General features: G+C 41.0%; 1 protein-coding gene across 32 annotated transcripts in view; it reads right to left on the bottom strand.

The window, feature by feature from the left end:
• Nucleotides 1-433: 433 nt before the first annotated feature.
• CELF2 (CUGBP Elav-like family member 2) overlaps nt 434-17628 on the bottom strand; it is a 633688-nt gene continuing 616493 nt past the window's right edge. For 31 of the 32 annotated variants that reach the window (XM_063926831.1, XM_063926834.1, XM_063926833.1 and 28 more), the window contains one exon: nt 434-5600. In XM_063926831.1, the coding sequence (XP_063782901.1) occupies nt 5473-5600 (128 nt within the window). In that variant the 3' untranslated portion in view covers nt 434-5472. The remainder of the gene's footprint in view (nt 5601-17628) is intronic. The other variant, XM_063926832.1, reaches the window with a different exon arrangement.

Raw genomic sequence — 17628 nt, 5'->3', positions numbered from 1 at the left:
CGTTAAACAGTGGAGTGTATAGATGTTTTACCACATGATGAACACCAACAAACACAACACACAAAGAGACGAGTATTAGGAAAATGGTTTAATATTGGAGACAGAAGCAAAAAACTGCATCACACAATAACATACGTTACAAAAATAAGTTTGACTGTTTTAACTACACAGTAATGTTCACAATGAAGACAGAAGAGTCGGAAAAAACTTTGATCTAGACTGCAAAAAAGCAAACCCCTATTTTTTTGTTTTAATTATTACTAATACATTTATCCACTTAAAGTGACTGTGTATGTCTAGCGCTAAGTACCTTAGTTGTGTAACTGCACAATACATAATAAAAAGTGAAACTTACCGCTTTTGTTTTAGACATAACTCTTAACGTTAGGTATAAGCAAATGAAAAAAAGCAAGCCAAAGTTTTTAAGTGTTGAAAGCAAAACCCCCATTCTTTATACCAGTCAGAAATCAAACTCAAAATCGTTCATGATCGGGCCTTCAAGAGTAAGCCACAACTTTTCCTTTCATTTTTTTTAATCTCCAGTATAAAATGTTGCACTGGTACAAAATGCATAAGTACAATCAGTTAGTAGAAATAGGAAAGCCTGTTTTTTTGTTTTCTTTTTTTTTTTGGCTAAAATTCCATCACACAACAGAACCAAAATGCATCAATAAAACATAAACAATACTTAAATGATCTTACAGTTTCCACTAAAATTGCAGTAACTTTGGCTTTTCTCAGACGATACTTAAAAACTATTTGTAATTCGAAACAGAATGAGTTCTTAGTTAATCTACAAATGACAATTCTCACAGCACAAAAAAGAAACACAAATACATTTCTTTTGTATGAAGTAGCTCTAAAATGTTATGAAACTACAAGTTTTTTTCTTATTTGTATTTAGCACTTGAGATAATAAAAACAGAACAGTTAATATGACATTAGAGTTACACAAGCCAAAAAACTAGAATCTCGTGGTGAAAGAAAAGTTGAACATATTAGTCCTTTAAGCAATGTCTCTTCAGTGCGAACCTAGTGATTAACTGCATCAGTGCTGGACACTATCTTCTATATACAGTAGGACAATCTGTTTATCCCAGTGACTGACTGACTGGTTCATCACTTTGTTTAAATTATTGTATATAAACCATTTTTTGCTTAATGAAATAACAAGTACCCTGATTGTTCTACTGTAAAAGGAGATTAAGAAATGGATATTAAGCATTACTAAAAGTTTACTAAAACATTTTTAAACCCCACCTATTTTGAATAAAATTCTTATAAGAAATACATTGTAATGACATAAGAAATTGGTATCAGATAAGTAACAGTATTGTTCTCTATTCTGAAATGCATCCAAATCTGCATAAATCTACGTAACAAAAATATGTGTTTTATATTATATATCTCTATACATATATTCCTAGAATTGCATAAAGATATAATTTAGTCATATTCTTTGTTAATTTCTAATACAAAAATAGCCCTCAAATAATTCTGGTAGGACCCAGGAGTAGAGACGTAAAGGACCAGTATATAAATTAGTTTACCAAATTTACTGTACATAGGGGTTTCTACTAGTATTCTTATACTGGGTTTGCTGAGTCTTATAAATGAGGCACTGCATTAGTAATCAAATATTATAATAGTTGAGAAGAAAAGGAAGTGTCCACCTTAAATCAACCTTACATTTGTGCCATTAGTAATGAATGTCAGCTATGCTTTAAGTTTTCCATTAACAAAAGAGAGGACATGAAATACATTGTTAGTATAATGTTGCTGACATGTGGAGGATGGAGACAAGTGAGTAATAACAAGTATGGCACTTTTCAATGCAGTATACTGTATAATTGTGTGTTTCTGAAATAGGCATCCATTGCATTGTAAAATTCACACTGTGATACCAGGAAAATGGATGTCTTGGAAGTTCTACATAAACTGTATGGGCATGCGTTATAAACCATGTGTGTTTATTTATATACCCTGATTCTCTAGGACAGTGTGCTTAAAAGGAATAGCAGTTCAACACTTCCTCACCATGAAGACATCCACAGACCATGAAGAAAGTACAGTTATGAGGTTTGCTTTCACAGATTTGATGTGCAGAGTGGCTAAAAAAGTGGAACATGGGCACTTACTGTATACAATGTTTTACCAAAAACATCAAAGAGATATAACAAACAATAACAATTTCAGGCAACAAGACCACAGGATAGCAAGTTAACAAACTTTGTAACCTCTCTTTTTTTTTTAAATAGAAGGGATTTATACAAAACACATAATAAAATACCCATGTTATCAAATTACTTCGTACACGAAATACACTGAAGCTTTAGGCAGGAAGTACCTTTGGAATTTGGCACTGTTATTTCACTGATTTTTTTTCTTTAGAAGAAAAAAAACAGGTCACATTTTGCTGAACACAAACACATCTAAGTTTCCCCACAATAGAAAAAAAGAACACCAATGCTTTACAAGCCAACACAAAACTTATTTTTCTGGAATAGTTTTTGTTTCACATGAAATCATAGCAAACAGACTTTTTATTTCAGAAAATTATTTTAGTTCAAGTAAACCAATATATATTTTTTTAAACTTATTAAACATAGAACACTGAAGACTCTTAAGACTTAGTGAAGCCACAACTAAAATCACAGAAGCACCAACCTGACACATTATACATTTACCTTCTTTTCTGTACATTTAAACAGTATAAAATATAGGTAATTTCATGTGCATTAAACCATGGATTGTCTAACTGTGAGTCAGTTCAGCAAAAGGTGACAGAACTAGGTAGCATTTGCCCCAAAACAGGGTAAATATTTTCTTATACTAATCTACAAAAAAGTGGTTCTATATATATAATTTAATGAGAAAGTGAGCCACCTAAAATGGCCTTATCAAAAAACTTTACACTGCCTGAAAAATGTAAAAACTATTACAGAGCTCTAGAGACTTAAAATCAGACAGTTTTTCTCAAACTGTTGTGGAAGTTGTCTGCTTCATTTAGAAACCAACATTCTGTATACCTGGACACATATTGCTTTAGGAAACAGTGACCAGACAGAATGCTAATCCCTGTGTAATACTTTCAAGTCTGTTTATGTTATGAAACAAAACATAAAGAAAGAAAAGAAGAAGAAAAAAGAGAAAACTTTTTTTGCCACAGGTTTTTGTCCTTTTTTTTCTCTATAATTTATCTTATAGTAAATATCAGTCTTGCGTGAACGCTGCAATGCTTTTCACACTTTTTCCCAGAATTCATAGCTAGATGAGATCACATGCAAATTTCAGAAGTCAAACTAAGTCAGTTGTAGGATCAAATATGATGTGAGGTCAGAAAGACATCAGAAACAATGACGGGACGATGAAACTTTTTTTTTTTTAGACGCCACAGGGACATGCTAGGCAAACGGTGAACTAACAGGCATGAAGATGTTCTAGGGAAAAAAAACAAGGAAGAGTATAAAGTTACACAGAATCTATGCAGCAGAAACAAAATCACTTTTTAAGCCCATCAGTGTTGATTTGTACCAGTAGTGCATTAAATAGAAATGCAGCTGTACTTCCAGCACTGAATAGGTTAACCAGTGTAGGAATAAAATGCAAAGCAAATCTTTGTAGTTATTAGAATCTATATGCATTCCATAATTCACATTCATCTATAAATATATAGGATATAGTTTACACAAAGCACAATGAACAGCCCAAAATAAACCATCTAGTTAGAGTAACTGCAGATGGATTGCTTTGGGGAGCAAAGGAAGGGTTACAGAAGGGGGAAAGCGGCCATTTTGAACATATGCCACACAACAGATATGTCACGGGACAAATCTTTCACTACGCAATGGAAACAAAAATAACCAAACAAAACATAGAAACGAAAGAGTGGTTTGTGCACAATGAGTGTTTGACCTAAAAATAAAAACTTATTATATTATTATTAATATTTTGTTACTCTAGAGTCTATTTCAAAAGGTATCTATCTAGCACTGAGAACTTCTCTTTAGATATCCAATAAGTTAACAATAAATAACTCCCATTATTTCTGAGGCAGTAAAAATTTTTGTACAAAAATAGAAATGTTTTTTTACAAATAAAATTTACAGGCCTGTGGCTTCCTTTATTATTAAATTTATCTCTCAAGAAACATCAAGTATATTCACTCACTTTAGTTATTTTTAAACCCTGTAGCTTTAGAAACAGTTCTCCAAGACTTTTTTTTTTTGACACACATCTTTTCCAAACATATTGATAGTATAATAATAAATAACAACATACATAAATAATTAATTAAATAAATAAATAAATTAACCCAACTTATCATCATAGCAACATAGAGACCAGCAATTTCTGGTCCATAATATAGTTTACTTAAGTCAAACTAAAACCTTTTAAAATAATTTGACGAAGTGGAAGGACTTTCTTTTTGTCTGTGTGTGAGAGTGTTCCTTAAATAAGCGAACAAATATATAAATAAATGAACAAAAATAAAATATGCGTAGCTTGGCAATACTGTCATATTAGGTCACTACACTAGCCTCCTAACTGGTAATGTCACTATTTTACTGTAGAACTAGGTCTTGAAACCTTTACTTGTGTTACATTTACAGATGTGTCCTTATACACCAAGCCTCAAAACACCATGCAGGTGCAAGATGCCTGGCGCGACAGCCGCATTGAGTGGTGTAATGTAGCGACCCTGTCTTTACATTTTTGCAACTTATTTGCTTTGCTGACACATCGAAACTCCACACATTCTGTACTAGAGACACTGGGCTGCGAATTTAACTGCACAAGAATTAGTTTGAAACATATACAAAGTTGTAGATGAAGAACAACAGAACTTTGTGTGAGAAAAAGCAGCTGCTGTTGCGTCGCTGCATATTGTACATAGATTCAGACTCATTCGTACACAGATGTACAAATGTCAGACATCAAATTGATAAGTGGAGTCTATCTAAGTAGTTTTGTCACTGCCCGGTTGTTTTATTAGTGTGAATAAGACACAGATTTTGAGAGAATAAGATGCTTGGTGCGGCGAGTCACACAGGACCTGGTGTTCCGAGAGGGGCTGTTTTGCAGGACTGTAGCCACAGTGTATGAGGACACATCTATATTTATTATTTTATGGCACCAGCAATTGCAGAGTGTAATTGTACATTGTTTTGCTGCCACTGTAAATCTGAAGATATCAAACATAAAGAAAAAATAAATATAGGCAAATGAAAAGTGGAACAGAACATTATTACACAACTTGCTTGATTCTGGGTAAGAAAATATAGCCAGAGTAAGTGGCAAGACCAGGGGGCCAGGGTAGAAGGGAATGGAAGCTTTTAATGTAAAAATAATTGTCTCTCTTGGTGTGTGTTGGCAATGTTTTCCTCCTCAGCCACCAGTGGAGAATAGGCTGGCTCATGGGACTTACCCTAAAAAAGCTAAAATAAGAGCAGAAAGCTTCTGGGGTTAAAATCAGTACGGTTTGCTGTCATTTTTGGAGCGTTTCAGCTGAACTTTCAAGCGTTTCATGCCGATCTGAAAGCCGTTCATCGCCTGAATAGCAGCTTGTGCAGACACAGGATTGTCATAGCTAACAAAGCCTGCAAAGGATAACATGCAAACATTAATGTGGTACTAAAGGACATAAAGAGTTAATAATACTCCATAATACAACAATTCAACTTACACACCAATAGGAAGGTAATGTAAAGACACTCTAAAAAAACAAATATTGTTGTTGTATGAACAGGAATTAATCAGAAGAAACGTATCAGTGACACACAGTAATATGGGACTGGATTTAATGAAGTCCGAGTTGGCTGGAGGTGCTGGTTCCCAGCCAAACTCGGACATTTTTTTAAAGCATCAATCATTTACAAGGCATGGTTTTGCATTGTAATTGATTGCCGCTTTAACAAAACACCCAAGTTCAACCGGGAACCCGCACCTCCAGCCAACTCGGACTTCTTTTAATCCGGCCCATGATCTTCCCTAAGATCAGCTTTCAAATTATTTTTTTTCAAATAGTGATATTACAATTGATATTAGTAAAATGTGTTCCTTTCTCCGTTACAAAACAACTGACTATTTGGCATAAAAGAGTTCTTAAATCTGTATTTCATACAATACTACATAACATCTGTCTTAATGCTGCTGTTGGTAACACATCCTGCCATGATAAAATGTAGGGGCACGATATGAATACTAAATGCCTTTATCAAAATGTTTGGTTTAGAATTCATGGATAAGGTGGCTAATATGAATTTGATAGAATGTATAAAAATAAAAAGTTGAAGGTACATAGTAGTGCATTGATCATTCATTTAAATAGAATTGCTAAAATAAAAACGTACAGGCTTCAATAATCTTGCGAGTGTGAATGCAATGTGAAAGTGAGCTTAATAGTTGTTTGAAGAGGAGCATGATCCTACGCAAGAGCATTAAGGTGTAAACACTGCCATTATTAGACTGGACAATAGGACACACATCTCCTATATTTTCCTATTATTTTAACAAATGAAAATATTGAGATCTGAATGTATAATACTTTTCTGATTGCAGAATTGTTCCTAGATTCTATTAAATCCGAATTAATGGTTTAGGTTGCCTACAGAGCCACTGTTTTGGCCTTTATCTTAATATCCTATTATCTTGCTCAACAACAATTTCTCTAACGTCCTAAGTGGATGCTGGGGACTCCGTCAGGACCATGGGTTTAGCGGCTCCGCAGGAGACAGGGCACAATAATAAAAGCTTTAGGATCAGGTGGTGTGCACTGGCTCCTCCCCCTATGACCCTCCTCCAAGCCTCAGTTAGATTTTTGTGCCCGGCCGAGAAGGGTGCAATCTAGGTGGCTCTCCTGAGCTGCTTAGAATAAATGTTTAAGTTAGGTTTTTTTCTTTCAGTGAGACCTGCTGGCAACAGGCTCACTGCTACGAGGGACTTAGGGGAGAGAAGTAAACTCACCTGCGTGCAGGATGGATTTGCTTCTTAGGCTACTGGACACCATTAGCTCCAGAGGGAGTCGGAACACAGGTCTCACCCTGGGGTTCGTCCCGGAGCCGTGCCGCCGACCCCCCTTGCAGATGCCGAAGTTGAAGAGGTCCAGAGGTCCAGAAACAGGCGGCAGAAGACTTTCAGTCTTCATAAGGTAGCGCACAGCACTGCAGCTGTGCGCCATTGTTGTCAGCACACTTCACCAACAGTCACCAACTGTCACTGAGGGTGCAGGGCGCTGGGGGGGGCGCCCTGGGCAGCAATGTATAATACCTTTTTATGGCTAAAATACATCACATATAGCCCTTGAGGCTATATGGATGTATTTAACCCCTGCCAGATCTCACAAACTCCGGGAGAAGAGCCCGCCGAAAAGGGGGCGGGGCCTATTCTCCTCAGCACACGGCGCCATTTTCCTGCTCAGCTCTGCTGTGAGGAAGGCTCCCAGGCTCTCCCCTGCACTGCACTACAGAAACAGGGTTAAAACAGAGAGGGGGGGCACTTATTTGGCGATATGATTACATATATAAAAATGCTATAAGGGAAAACACTTGTATAAGGGGTTGTCCCTGTATAATTATAGCGTTTTTGGTGTGTGCTGGCAAACTCTCCCTCTGTCTCCCCAAAGGGCTAGTGGGGTCCTGTCCTCTATCAGAGCATTCCCTGTGTGTGTGCTGTGTGTCGGTACGTGTGTGTCGACATGTAGGAGGACGATGTTGGTGAGGAGGCGGAGCAATTGCCTGTAATGGTGATGTCACTCTCTAGGGAGTCGACACCGGAATGGATGGCTTATTTAGGGAATTACGTGATAATGTCAACACGATGCAAGGTCGGTTGACGACATGAGACGGCCGGCAAACAAATTAGTACCTGTCCAGGCGTCTCAGACACCGTCAGGGGCTTGTAAAAACGCCCATTTACCTCAGTTGGTCGACACAGACACAGACACGGACACTGACTTCAGTGTCGATGGTGAAGAAACAAACGTATTTTCCTTTAGGGCCACACGTTACATGTTAAGGGCAATGAAGGAGGTGTTATATATTTCTGATACTACAAGTACCACAAATATGGGTATTATGTAGGGTGGGAATAATCTACTTGTAGTTTTTCCTGAATCAGAAAAATTAAAGTGTGTGATGATACGTGGGTTTCCTCCGATAGAAAATTATTGGAGGTATACCCTTTCCCGCCAGAAGTGAGGGCGAGTTGGGAAACACACCTTAGGGTGGATAAGGCGCTCACACGCTTATAAAAACAAGTGGCGTTACCGTCTCCAGATACGGCCGCCCTCAAGGAGCCAGCTGATAGGAAGCTGAAAAATATCCTAAAAAGTATATACACACATACTGGTGTTATACTACGACCAGCAATCGCCTCAGCCTGGATGTGCAGCGCTGGGGGGGCTTGGTCGGATTTCCTGACTGAAAATATTGATACCCTTGACAGGAACAATATTTTATTGACTATAGAGCATTTTAAGGATGCATTTCTATATATGCGAGATGCGCAGAGGGATATTTGCATTCTGGCATCAAGAGTAGATGTGATGTCCATATCTGCCAGACGATGTTTATAGACACGACAGTGGTCAGGTGATGCAGATTCCAGACGGCACATGGAAGTATTGCCGTATAAAGGGGCGGTCCATCGGACCTGGTGGCCATGGCAACAGCTGGAAAATCCACTTTTGTTACCCCAAGTCACATCTCAGCAGAAAAGGACACAGTCTTTTCAGTCTCAGTCCTTTCGTACCCATAAAGGCAGGCGGGCAAAAGGCCAGTCATATCTGCCCAGGGTTAGAGGAAAGGGAAGAAGACTGCAGCAGGCAGCCCATTCCCAGGAACAGAAGTCCTCCACAGCTTCTGCCAAGTCCGCAGCATGACGCTGGGGCCATACAAGCGGACTCAGGTGCGGTGGGGGGTCATCTCAAGAGTTTCAGCACGCAGTGGGCTCACTCGCAAGTGGACTCCTGGATCCTACACGTAGTATCCCAGGTGTACATTGGAAATTCGAGACGTCTTCCCCTCACAAGTTCCTGAAGTCTGCTTTACCAACGTCTCCCTCCGACAGGGAGGCAGTATTGGGAAAAAATTCACAGGCTGTATTCCCAGCAGGTGATAATCAAAGTACCCCTCCTACAACAAGGGAAGGGGTATTATTCCACACTATATTGTGGTACTGAAGCCAAACGGCTCGGTGAGATCTAAAAGATTTGAACAATTACATACAAGGGTTCAAATCAAGATGGAGTCACTCAGAGCAGTGATAGCGAACCAGGACGATATGGTGTCACTGGATATCAGGGACGCTTACCTACATGTCCAAATTTTGCCCTTCTCACCAAGGGTATCTCAGGTTCGTGGTACAGAACTGTCACTATCAGTTCAGACGCTGCCGTTTGGATTGTCCACGGCACCCCGGGTCTTTACCATGGTAATGGCCGAAATGATGATTCTTCCTAAAAGAAATATGGACGCTTTCCTGATAAGGGCAAGGTCCAGAGAACAGTTGGCGGTCGGAGTAGCACTATCTCAAGTAGTTCTACGACAGCACGAGTGGATTCTAAATATTCCAGAATCGCAGCTTTTTCCGACGACACGTCTAATGTTCCTAGGAATGATTCTGGACACAGTCCAGAAAAGGATGTTTTCTCCCGGAGAAGAAGGCCAGGGAGTTATCCGAGCTAGTCAGGAACCTCCTAAAACCAGGAAAAGTATCAGTGCATCATTGCACAAGGGTCCTGTGAAAAATGGTGGTTTCTTACAAAGCGATCCCATTCGGTAGATTTCACGCAAGAACCTTTCAGTGGAATCTGCTGGGAAAATGGTCCGGATCGCATCTTCAGATGCATCAGCGGATAACCCTGTCTCCAAGGACAAGGGTGTTTTCTTCTGCGGTGGCTGCAGAGTGCTCATCTATGAAAGGGCCGCAGATTTGACATTCAGGACTGGGTCCTGGTGACCACGGATGCCAGCCTGAGTGGCTGGGGAGCAGTCACACAAGGAAAAAAAATTTCAAGGGAGTGTGATCAAGTCTGGAGACTTCTCTCCACATAAATATACTGGAGCTAAGGGAAATTTACAAGGCTCTAAGCTTAGCAAGACCTCTGCTTCAAGGTCAGCCGGTATTGATCCAGTGGGACAACATCACGGCAGTCGCCCACGTAAACAGACAGGGCGGCACATGAAGCAGGAGGTAAATGGCAGAAACTGCAAGGATTCTTCGCTGGGCGAAAAATCATGTGATAACACTCTCAGCAGTGTTAATTCCGGGAGTGGAAAACTGGGAAGCAGACTTCCTCAGCAGGCATAACCTCCACCCGGGAGAGTGGGGACTTCAGCGGGAAGTCTTCCACATGATTGTAAACCGTTGGGAAAAACCAAAGGTGGACATGATGGCGTCCCGCCTGAACAAAAAACTAGACAGATATTGCGCCAGGTCAAGGGACCCTCAGGCAATAGCGGTGGACGCTCTGGTAACACTGTGGGTGTACCAGTCAGGGTATGTGTTCCCTCCTATGCATCTCATACCAAAAGTACTGAGAATCATAAGAAGGAGATGAGTAAGAACGATACTCGTGATTCCGGATGGGTCAAGAAGGACTTGGTACCCGGAACTTCAAGAGATGCTCATGGAAGAACCGTGGCCTCTACCTTTAAGAGAGGACCTGCTCCAGCAGGGGCCTTGTCTGTTCCAAGACTTACCGCGGCTGCGTTTGACGGCATGGCAGTTGAACGCCGGATCCTGAAAGGGCATTCCAGATGAAGTCATCCCTACCCTGGTCGAAGCCAGGAAGGATGTAACCGCAAAACATTTTCACCGCATTTGGCGAAAATATGTTGCGTGGTGTGAGGCCAAGAAGGTCCCTACAGAGGAATTCCAACTGGGTCGTTTCCTACATTTCCTGAAAACAGGACTGTCTATGGGCCTAAAATTAGGGTCCATTAAGGTTCAAATTTCGACCCTGTCGAATTTCTTCCAGAAAGAACTGGCTTCAGTGCCTGAAGTTCAGACGTTTGTAAAAGGGGTACTGCATATACAGCCTCCTTTTGTGCCCCCAGTGGCACCTTGGGATCTCAATGTTGTTTTGAGTTTCCTAAAGTCACATTGGTTTGATCCACTCACCACTGTGGAATTAAAATATTTCACATGGAAGGTGAAGATTCTATTAGCCCTGGCTTCAGCCAGGCGTGTGTCAGAATGGGCGGCTTTATCATATAAAAGCCCTTACTTAATTTTTCATTCTGACAGGGCAGAATTGAGGACTCGTCCTCAATTTCTCCTTAAGGTGTTTTCTGTTTTTCACATGAACCAACCTATTGTGGTACCTGCGGCTACTAGGGACTTGGAGGACTCCAAGTTACTTGACGTTGTCAGGGCCCTGAAAATATATGTTTCCAGGACGACTGGAGTCAGAAAATCTGACTCGCTGCTTAGCCTGTATGCACCCAACAAGATGGGTGTTCCTGCTTCTAAGCAGACGATTGCTCGCTGGATTTGTAGTACAATTCAGCTTGCACATTCTGTGGCAGGCTTGCCACAGCCAAAATCAGTAAAAGCCCATTCCACAAGGAAGTGGGCTCATCTTGGGCGGCTGCCCGAGGGGTCTCGGCTTTACAACTTTGCCGAGCTGCTACTTGGTCAGGGGCACACCCTGACTGAGGAGGACCTGGAGTTCTCTCATTCGGTGCTGCAGAGTCATCCGCACTCTCCCGCCCGTTTGGGAGCTTTGGTATAATCCCCATGGTCCTGACGGAGTCCCCAGCATCCACTTAGGACGTTAGAGAAAATAAGAATTTACTGACCGATAATTCTATTTCTCGTAGTCCGTAGTGGATGCTGGGCGCCCATCCCAAGTGCGGATTGTCTGCAATACTTGTACATAGTTATTGTTACAAAAATCGGGTTATTCTTGTTGTGAGCCATCTTTTCAGAGGCTCCTTCGTTGTTATCATACTGTTAACTGGGTTCAGATCACAGGTTGTACGGTGTGATTGGTGTGGCTGGTATGAGTCTTACCCGGGATTCAATATCCTTCCTTATTATGCACGCTCGTCCGGGCACAATGTCCTAACTGAGGCTTGGAGGAGGGTCATAGGGGGAGGAGCCAGTGCACACCACCTGATCCTAAAGCTTTTATTATTGTGCCCTGTCTCCTGCGGAGCCGCTAAACCCATGGTCCTGACGGAGTCCCCAGCATCCACTACGGACTACGAGAAATAGAATTATCGGTAAGTAAATTCTTATTTTTGTCAGTATGTGTGGTAAATCTTTCACAATTGAGCACATGCCCTCATGGCCAGGTACATCAGAAACCATCGGTACTGTAGTAGGATGTTATTGCTGGCCTATCAGAATCCAGATGTCTGAAAATGACAGATACAGTAGCAGGAAGAGTGTAGGCAAATAATAGACCTCGAAGCATGATAATGTCCTGTACACAGCACACGGTCTGAAGCTTTAGGAAAAGTATATGGATTCACAGCTGAGACTAGATGCATTTACAAAAGCTACCAATTACATTTTATAAACAAAAGCATGCATGGATTAGATGACTGGTGTACACTGTTTGGTCTTCCAGGTAATGTAGGCTCTTTCCTCATGCTTTGCTTGTGCCAGGCCTGTCTAAGTGCACAGTTTCTCCAGATTCCACTAACATTTGAACAGTTTAATCCTTAAAAGTTACTCACAAGTCAAGTCTTGTTTCTGGGTTTCACTATTTTTTGCAGTGAGCATGGGTCTGAGTAATTAGGAACAAGTACAGGAGATGTACTCATCTCATCCGTACCTTTACTTACAGGCGAATGGGTCTAACTGGATGGCAACTGGGTGCCCGAACATAGTGTTCTGAGGGCTAGTCAGAGTTGAGCATGCACACTAAGTTAGGGGCTAACAGTGATGACAGCTACTAAAACAAGCAGATAGATGGTGGCAGTGTGACAAAATCTGAATACAGGCAGAGATCTGCATTTATTTCTGACACCATAATTGCAGTCAACTTTCGTGCAATTCTCTGGACCATTCCAGAGTTAAATGAAAGTCAGTCCATAGATCTTAAGACATGCATTAAGCAAACTGAATGGTGTAAAACAGCATGTGGAAAATCACCACTTAATGTTCCTGAGTGAGAGTAACATTAAGGGAGGTATTCAAGTGATATATCACACCCAATCTCCTTTCTAAAGTGATCCCCGTTATCGTGCATATCGCACCCATAGTAATCAGGTTTAGCTGCATAAAGGTGTGGGCGCACTCACTCCATCCGTTATACCACATCCATCAGCAGAAACAGAACAGGTGTGGAATGGGGTGAAAAATTTGAATACCGCCCTAAGAGTGAAAAGGAACTTTTGTACCAATAGGTTTTGTCTTCAGACTATTTTTCAAGCATTGTTAAAATCATTAGCATAAGGCACATGTGATGCCACTGGGTAGGATTAAAAGGCTAACCTGAGGCTCACCTGCTATCAGCAATGGTCAGTTCAAGCAGGTGTACAATGTGCAATTAAGTACAGAGCAGGTGTACAATGTGCAATTAAGTATAGAGCTGGTGTTCGATTAAGTATAGAGCAGGTGTACGATGTGCGATTAAGTATAGAGCAGGTGTACAATATGCAATTAAGTTTAGGTCATGTGTATGATGTGCAATTAAGTATAGAGCAGGCGTACAATGTGCAATCAAGTGTAGAGCAGGTGTACAATGTGCAATCAAGTATAGAGCATTTTTCAGGTTAGAGTGTCTGAGCTTTATTAGTTTGGCACTAAATTCCACAGCATGATGCTTGTAGGACACATTCAAGGTCAAATTAATGGATAAACAAAGACAAATACAAGCAGCAACAAACACCTATGGCTTTTACCCAGTCCATATTTCTATTCGGGTGGTCTTCAGGTTGCTGGTGGCCGGGCTCCCGGCGACCACCATACCGGTGCCGGAATCCCGACCGCTGGCAAACCAACATCTTTTCTCCCTCTTGGGGGTCCACGACCCCCCTGGAGGGAGAATAGATAGCGTGGCGCGTGTAGCGCACCACCGTGTCTGCAGCATGGTGAGCTCAGTGAGCCTGCAAGGGGCTCATTTGCGCTTGCCCAGCTGTCGGTATGCCAGTGGTCAGGATTCCGGCACTGGTATGCTGGATGCCGGGACCTCGACCACCGGTTAACCATACTACACCCTTTCTATTCTTATATACTTAGCTTATCTAAGAAACTAACCGCAGGACATCGCTTACTTCAAAAAGTATTAAAAACTAAAAGTGGCACACAAGGAACATGTGAGTTTATGTTGTCTCTAACGTTATTACTGCATCTTTTATACTTAATAACAATGAATTATCATCAAATACAAGTTGTTTAAGTAACATGGTAGTTATATAGGGAAATGTCGGACACATGCAAAATTAAAATAAAACCACTAATCCCTTTTAATGGAGGTTTAATAGCATTGTTTTAAGCTGCCTATTTAGACAGACTTAAACAAAAAATTACAAGTGCTGAGTCAAGACTTTCCTCAGTTCATAAGAGGACAAAAGAGTTTTGTCACAATGAAGTATGTGGACAAGTCAACAGCAGAAAAGATAGGGACAAAGCTACCTTGTATGTGGCATGTCTGCCTCTAGCACAAAGCAGGACGATTAGGTATTCTTACACTGACATGCAGATAGTGTGGTACTAGCATTTCCCTACACCATAAGTAATTAGTTTCATTTACTCACTACATCTACTTGTCAGCTTGTATTCATTTTCTTTTGTGAACTATTGTGTCTGTGCATCGTTCATTTTATACAGTATAAATTGAAAAAAATAGAAACTACTGTAGTATATTGTCCTAATGTTAGAATGACAGACAAGCTCACTGCAGTTCAGTATACCTCGACTAAAGAGCTTAGTATGCGCCCAAATGTGAGAATACCATTAAATAAGACCTACAGTATGCGCTGTAGGAAACTTAGCAGAAAATGTACTAAGCCTGGGAGAGAAATAAAGTACCAACCAATCAGCTCCTAACTGCCATTTTTCAAACACAACCTGTCATTTGATAGTTAAGAGCTGATTGGTTGGTACTTTATTTTTCTCCACTTTAACACTCTATAAGGCTTAGTACATATGCTCTTTATTTGTTAAAGATTATTTTAGATTTCAATTTAGCATTTTTTCGCAATTAAAGTTGCATCTGTTGTTACTGTATATTCCTATAGTAACTTAAAACAAACAAAAAAAAACCTCTTCCTTGATAACTAGGTTTTTCCATTCTGAAATACTGTAATATGTATATTATGTACAGTATAAGTATTTATAATATGCCTTACAAGTCCTGTCCTGTGCTTGATAGTGTCCTGTCCTGTGCTTGATAGTGAATATGGACGTTACTAGGTGTGCGGAGGGGGCACCACACATAGTGCTGCAGAGTAGGGGGCGCTGTTGGCGGCACTTGTCAATTATCTATTTTCATTTCTTTCACTTCCAGCCTCTCCCCTTTTTGAAGCCCAGCATCTCCTGACCGTCCCTGTCCCTTACCCTGACCCCTTCTGTCGCTAATACCTATATAACATTCATGAACTCAACTTGAGATTTCTTTGTTATTCAGTTACACTGTCCATTATTACATTTCAAGATGTTGACATACCTGGGATTCAAACATATTGCCTTTGGCATTGCAGTCAGACAATCTATTCATTGAGCTTTCTGCCCCTGCATAAAAAGGTAGATAATTCTAAACTAGATAATTCTAACTATTTGAAGCTTACCATTTACTTTGTGAAAAAATGATCAGCATTGTGGCTGAGCAGATCTATGTAGTGTGTGGCTGCAGGAGATTGGATGTGTGTCTACACACCGCATAGATCTGCTCAATTAAAATGCTGATTCTTTTTTTTACAAAGTACCAGTAGCTTCATATAGTGTTCATAGTTTTTATGCAGGATCAAATAGCTCAATGAGTAGGGTGTTTGATTAGAATTCAACATGTATGGCAGTACATTGTATTGTGTTATTTAGTAAAGGGTATTGTAACTGAATATCAATGAACTCGCAAGTTAAGTGAATGTGGTATAAAGAGGAATTGTGTCCAAATCCATGTTCTTGCAGTGGTCTATAATAGTGTGTGTATGTATGTGTGTATATATATATATATATATATATACTGCTCAAAAAAATAAAGGGAACACTTAAACAACACAATGTAACTCCAAGTCAATCACACTTCTGTGAAATCAAACTGTCCACTTAGGAAGCAACACTGATTGACAATCAATTTCACATGCTGTTGTGCAAATGGAATAGACAACAGGTGGAAATTATAGGCAATTAGCAAGACACCCCCAATAAAGGAGTTGTTCTGCAGGTGGTGACCACAGACCACTTCTCAGCTCCTATGCTTTTTGGCTAATGTTTTGGTCACTTTTGAAAGCTGGCAGTGCTTTCACTCTAGTGGTAGCATAAGATGGAGTCTACAACCCACACAAGTGGCTCAGGTAGTGCAGCTCATCCAGGTGCGAGCTGTGGCAAGAAGGTTTGCTGTGTCTGTCAGCGTAGTGTCCAGAACATGGAGGCGCTACCAGGAGACAGGCCAGTACATCAGGAGACGTGGAGGAGGCCGTAAGAGGGCAACAACCCAGCAGCAGGACCGCTATCTCCGCCTTTGTGCAAGGAGGAACAGGAGGAGCACTGCCAGAGCCCTGCAAAATGACCTCCAGCAAGCCACAAAAGTGCATGTGTCTACTCAAACGATCAGAAACAGTCTCCATGAGGGTGGTATGAGGGCCCGACGTCCACAGGTGGGGGTTGTGCTTACAGCCCAACACTGTGCAGGACGTTTGGCATTTGACAGTGTTATGCACACCAGTGCCAGCAGGAAAGTACTGGTGTCAGAACTGTTATGCACTCCAGTGTCTGCAGGAATGTACTGGTGTTTGAACTGTTATGCAAAACAGATGGACTCACAGACAAACTGGGGGATATGACATAACGTACACAGAAGGTGATAGGGTAACAAAATACACACAAAGTGAACAGAGAAGCCCAGAGGCTAAGGAACTGGGTATCTCCCTTGTATTAGAACTGCTAAGATGGAAAAAGCAAGATGTTGTGTTTTAATACGTAGAGTACCCGAAATGCTGTTGCTAAGGGCAACAGCAAAACCCTAAAGGGTTACCAACGGGTGTGGCAGTAAACTCCTTGGTCAGAGATGGAATGATAGACACAAGGAGAATCTCCACAATCCTAATTCTCACTTGCAGTGCACAGGTTTTAGCTTACTGCCACTAAACTGACCCCTGACACCTAGCACAGTGAGACAGGATTAGACAGGCAAGTCTTAGAATACAGCCGCAAACTTGCTAAGTTCACAGAGTAGTAACAGAACCCCAGCAAGCTAAACGACTGACTCCAGTCTTACTGCTAGGTCTGGATTGGCAGAGTGTAATACCAAATTCCCAGGCCTATTTGCAGTAAGCAACAAACAAATACAAAGCTACACAGTACTGGCTAACGTTCATGAACTGACTAACCAACAAAGATTCAGCAGCATCTGCTTACCCTGAAAAGAGGCCTTATAAAGCAGGTGCTGTCCACGCCCCACTCAGACCTCACAGACTGTGAGCACAAAAACCAGCACCGGATCCCCTGCCG

This window comes from Pseudophryne corroboree, chromosome 6, assembly GCF_028390025.1.
Source record: "Pseudophryne corroboree isolate aPseCor3 chromosome 6, aPseCor3.hap2, whole genome shotgun sequence".
In the NCBI taxonomy this organism is placed as follows: Eukaryota; Metazoa; Chordata; class Amphibia; order Anura; family Myobatrachidae; genus Pseudophryne; species Pseudophryne corroboree.
Note: the sequence above shows the minus strand (reverse complement) of the source record. Positions and strands in the feature narration are given on the sequence as shown.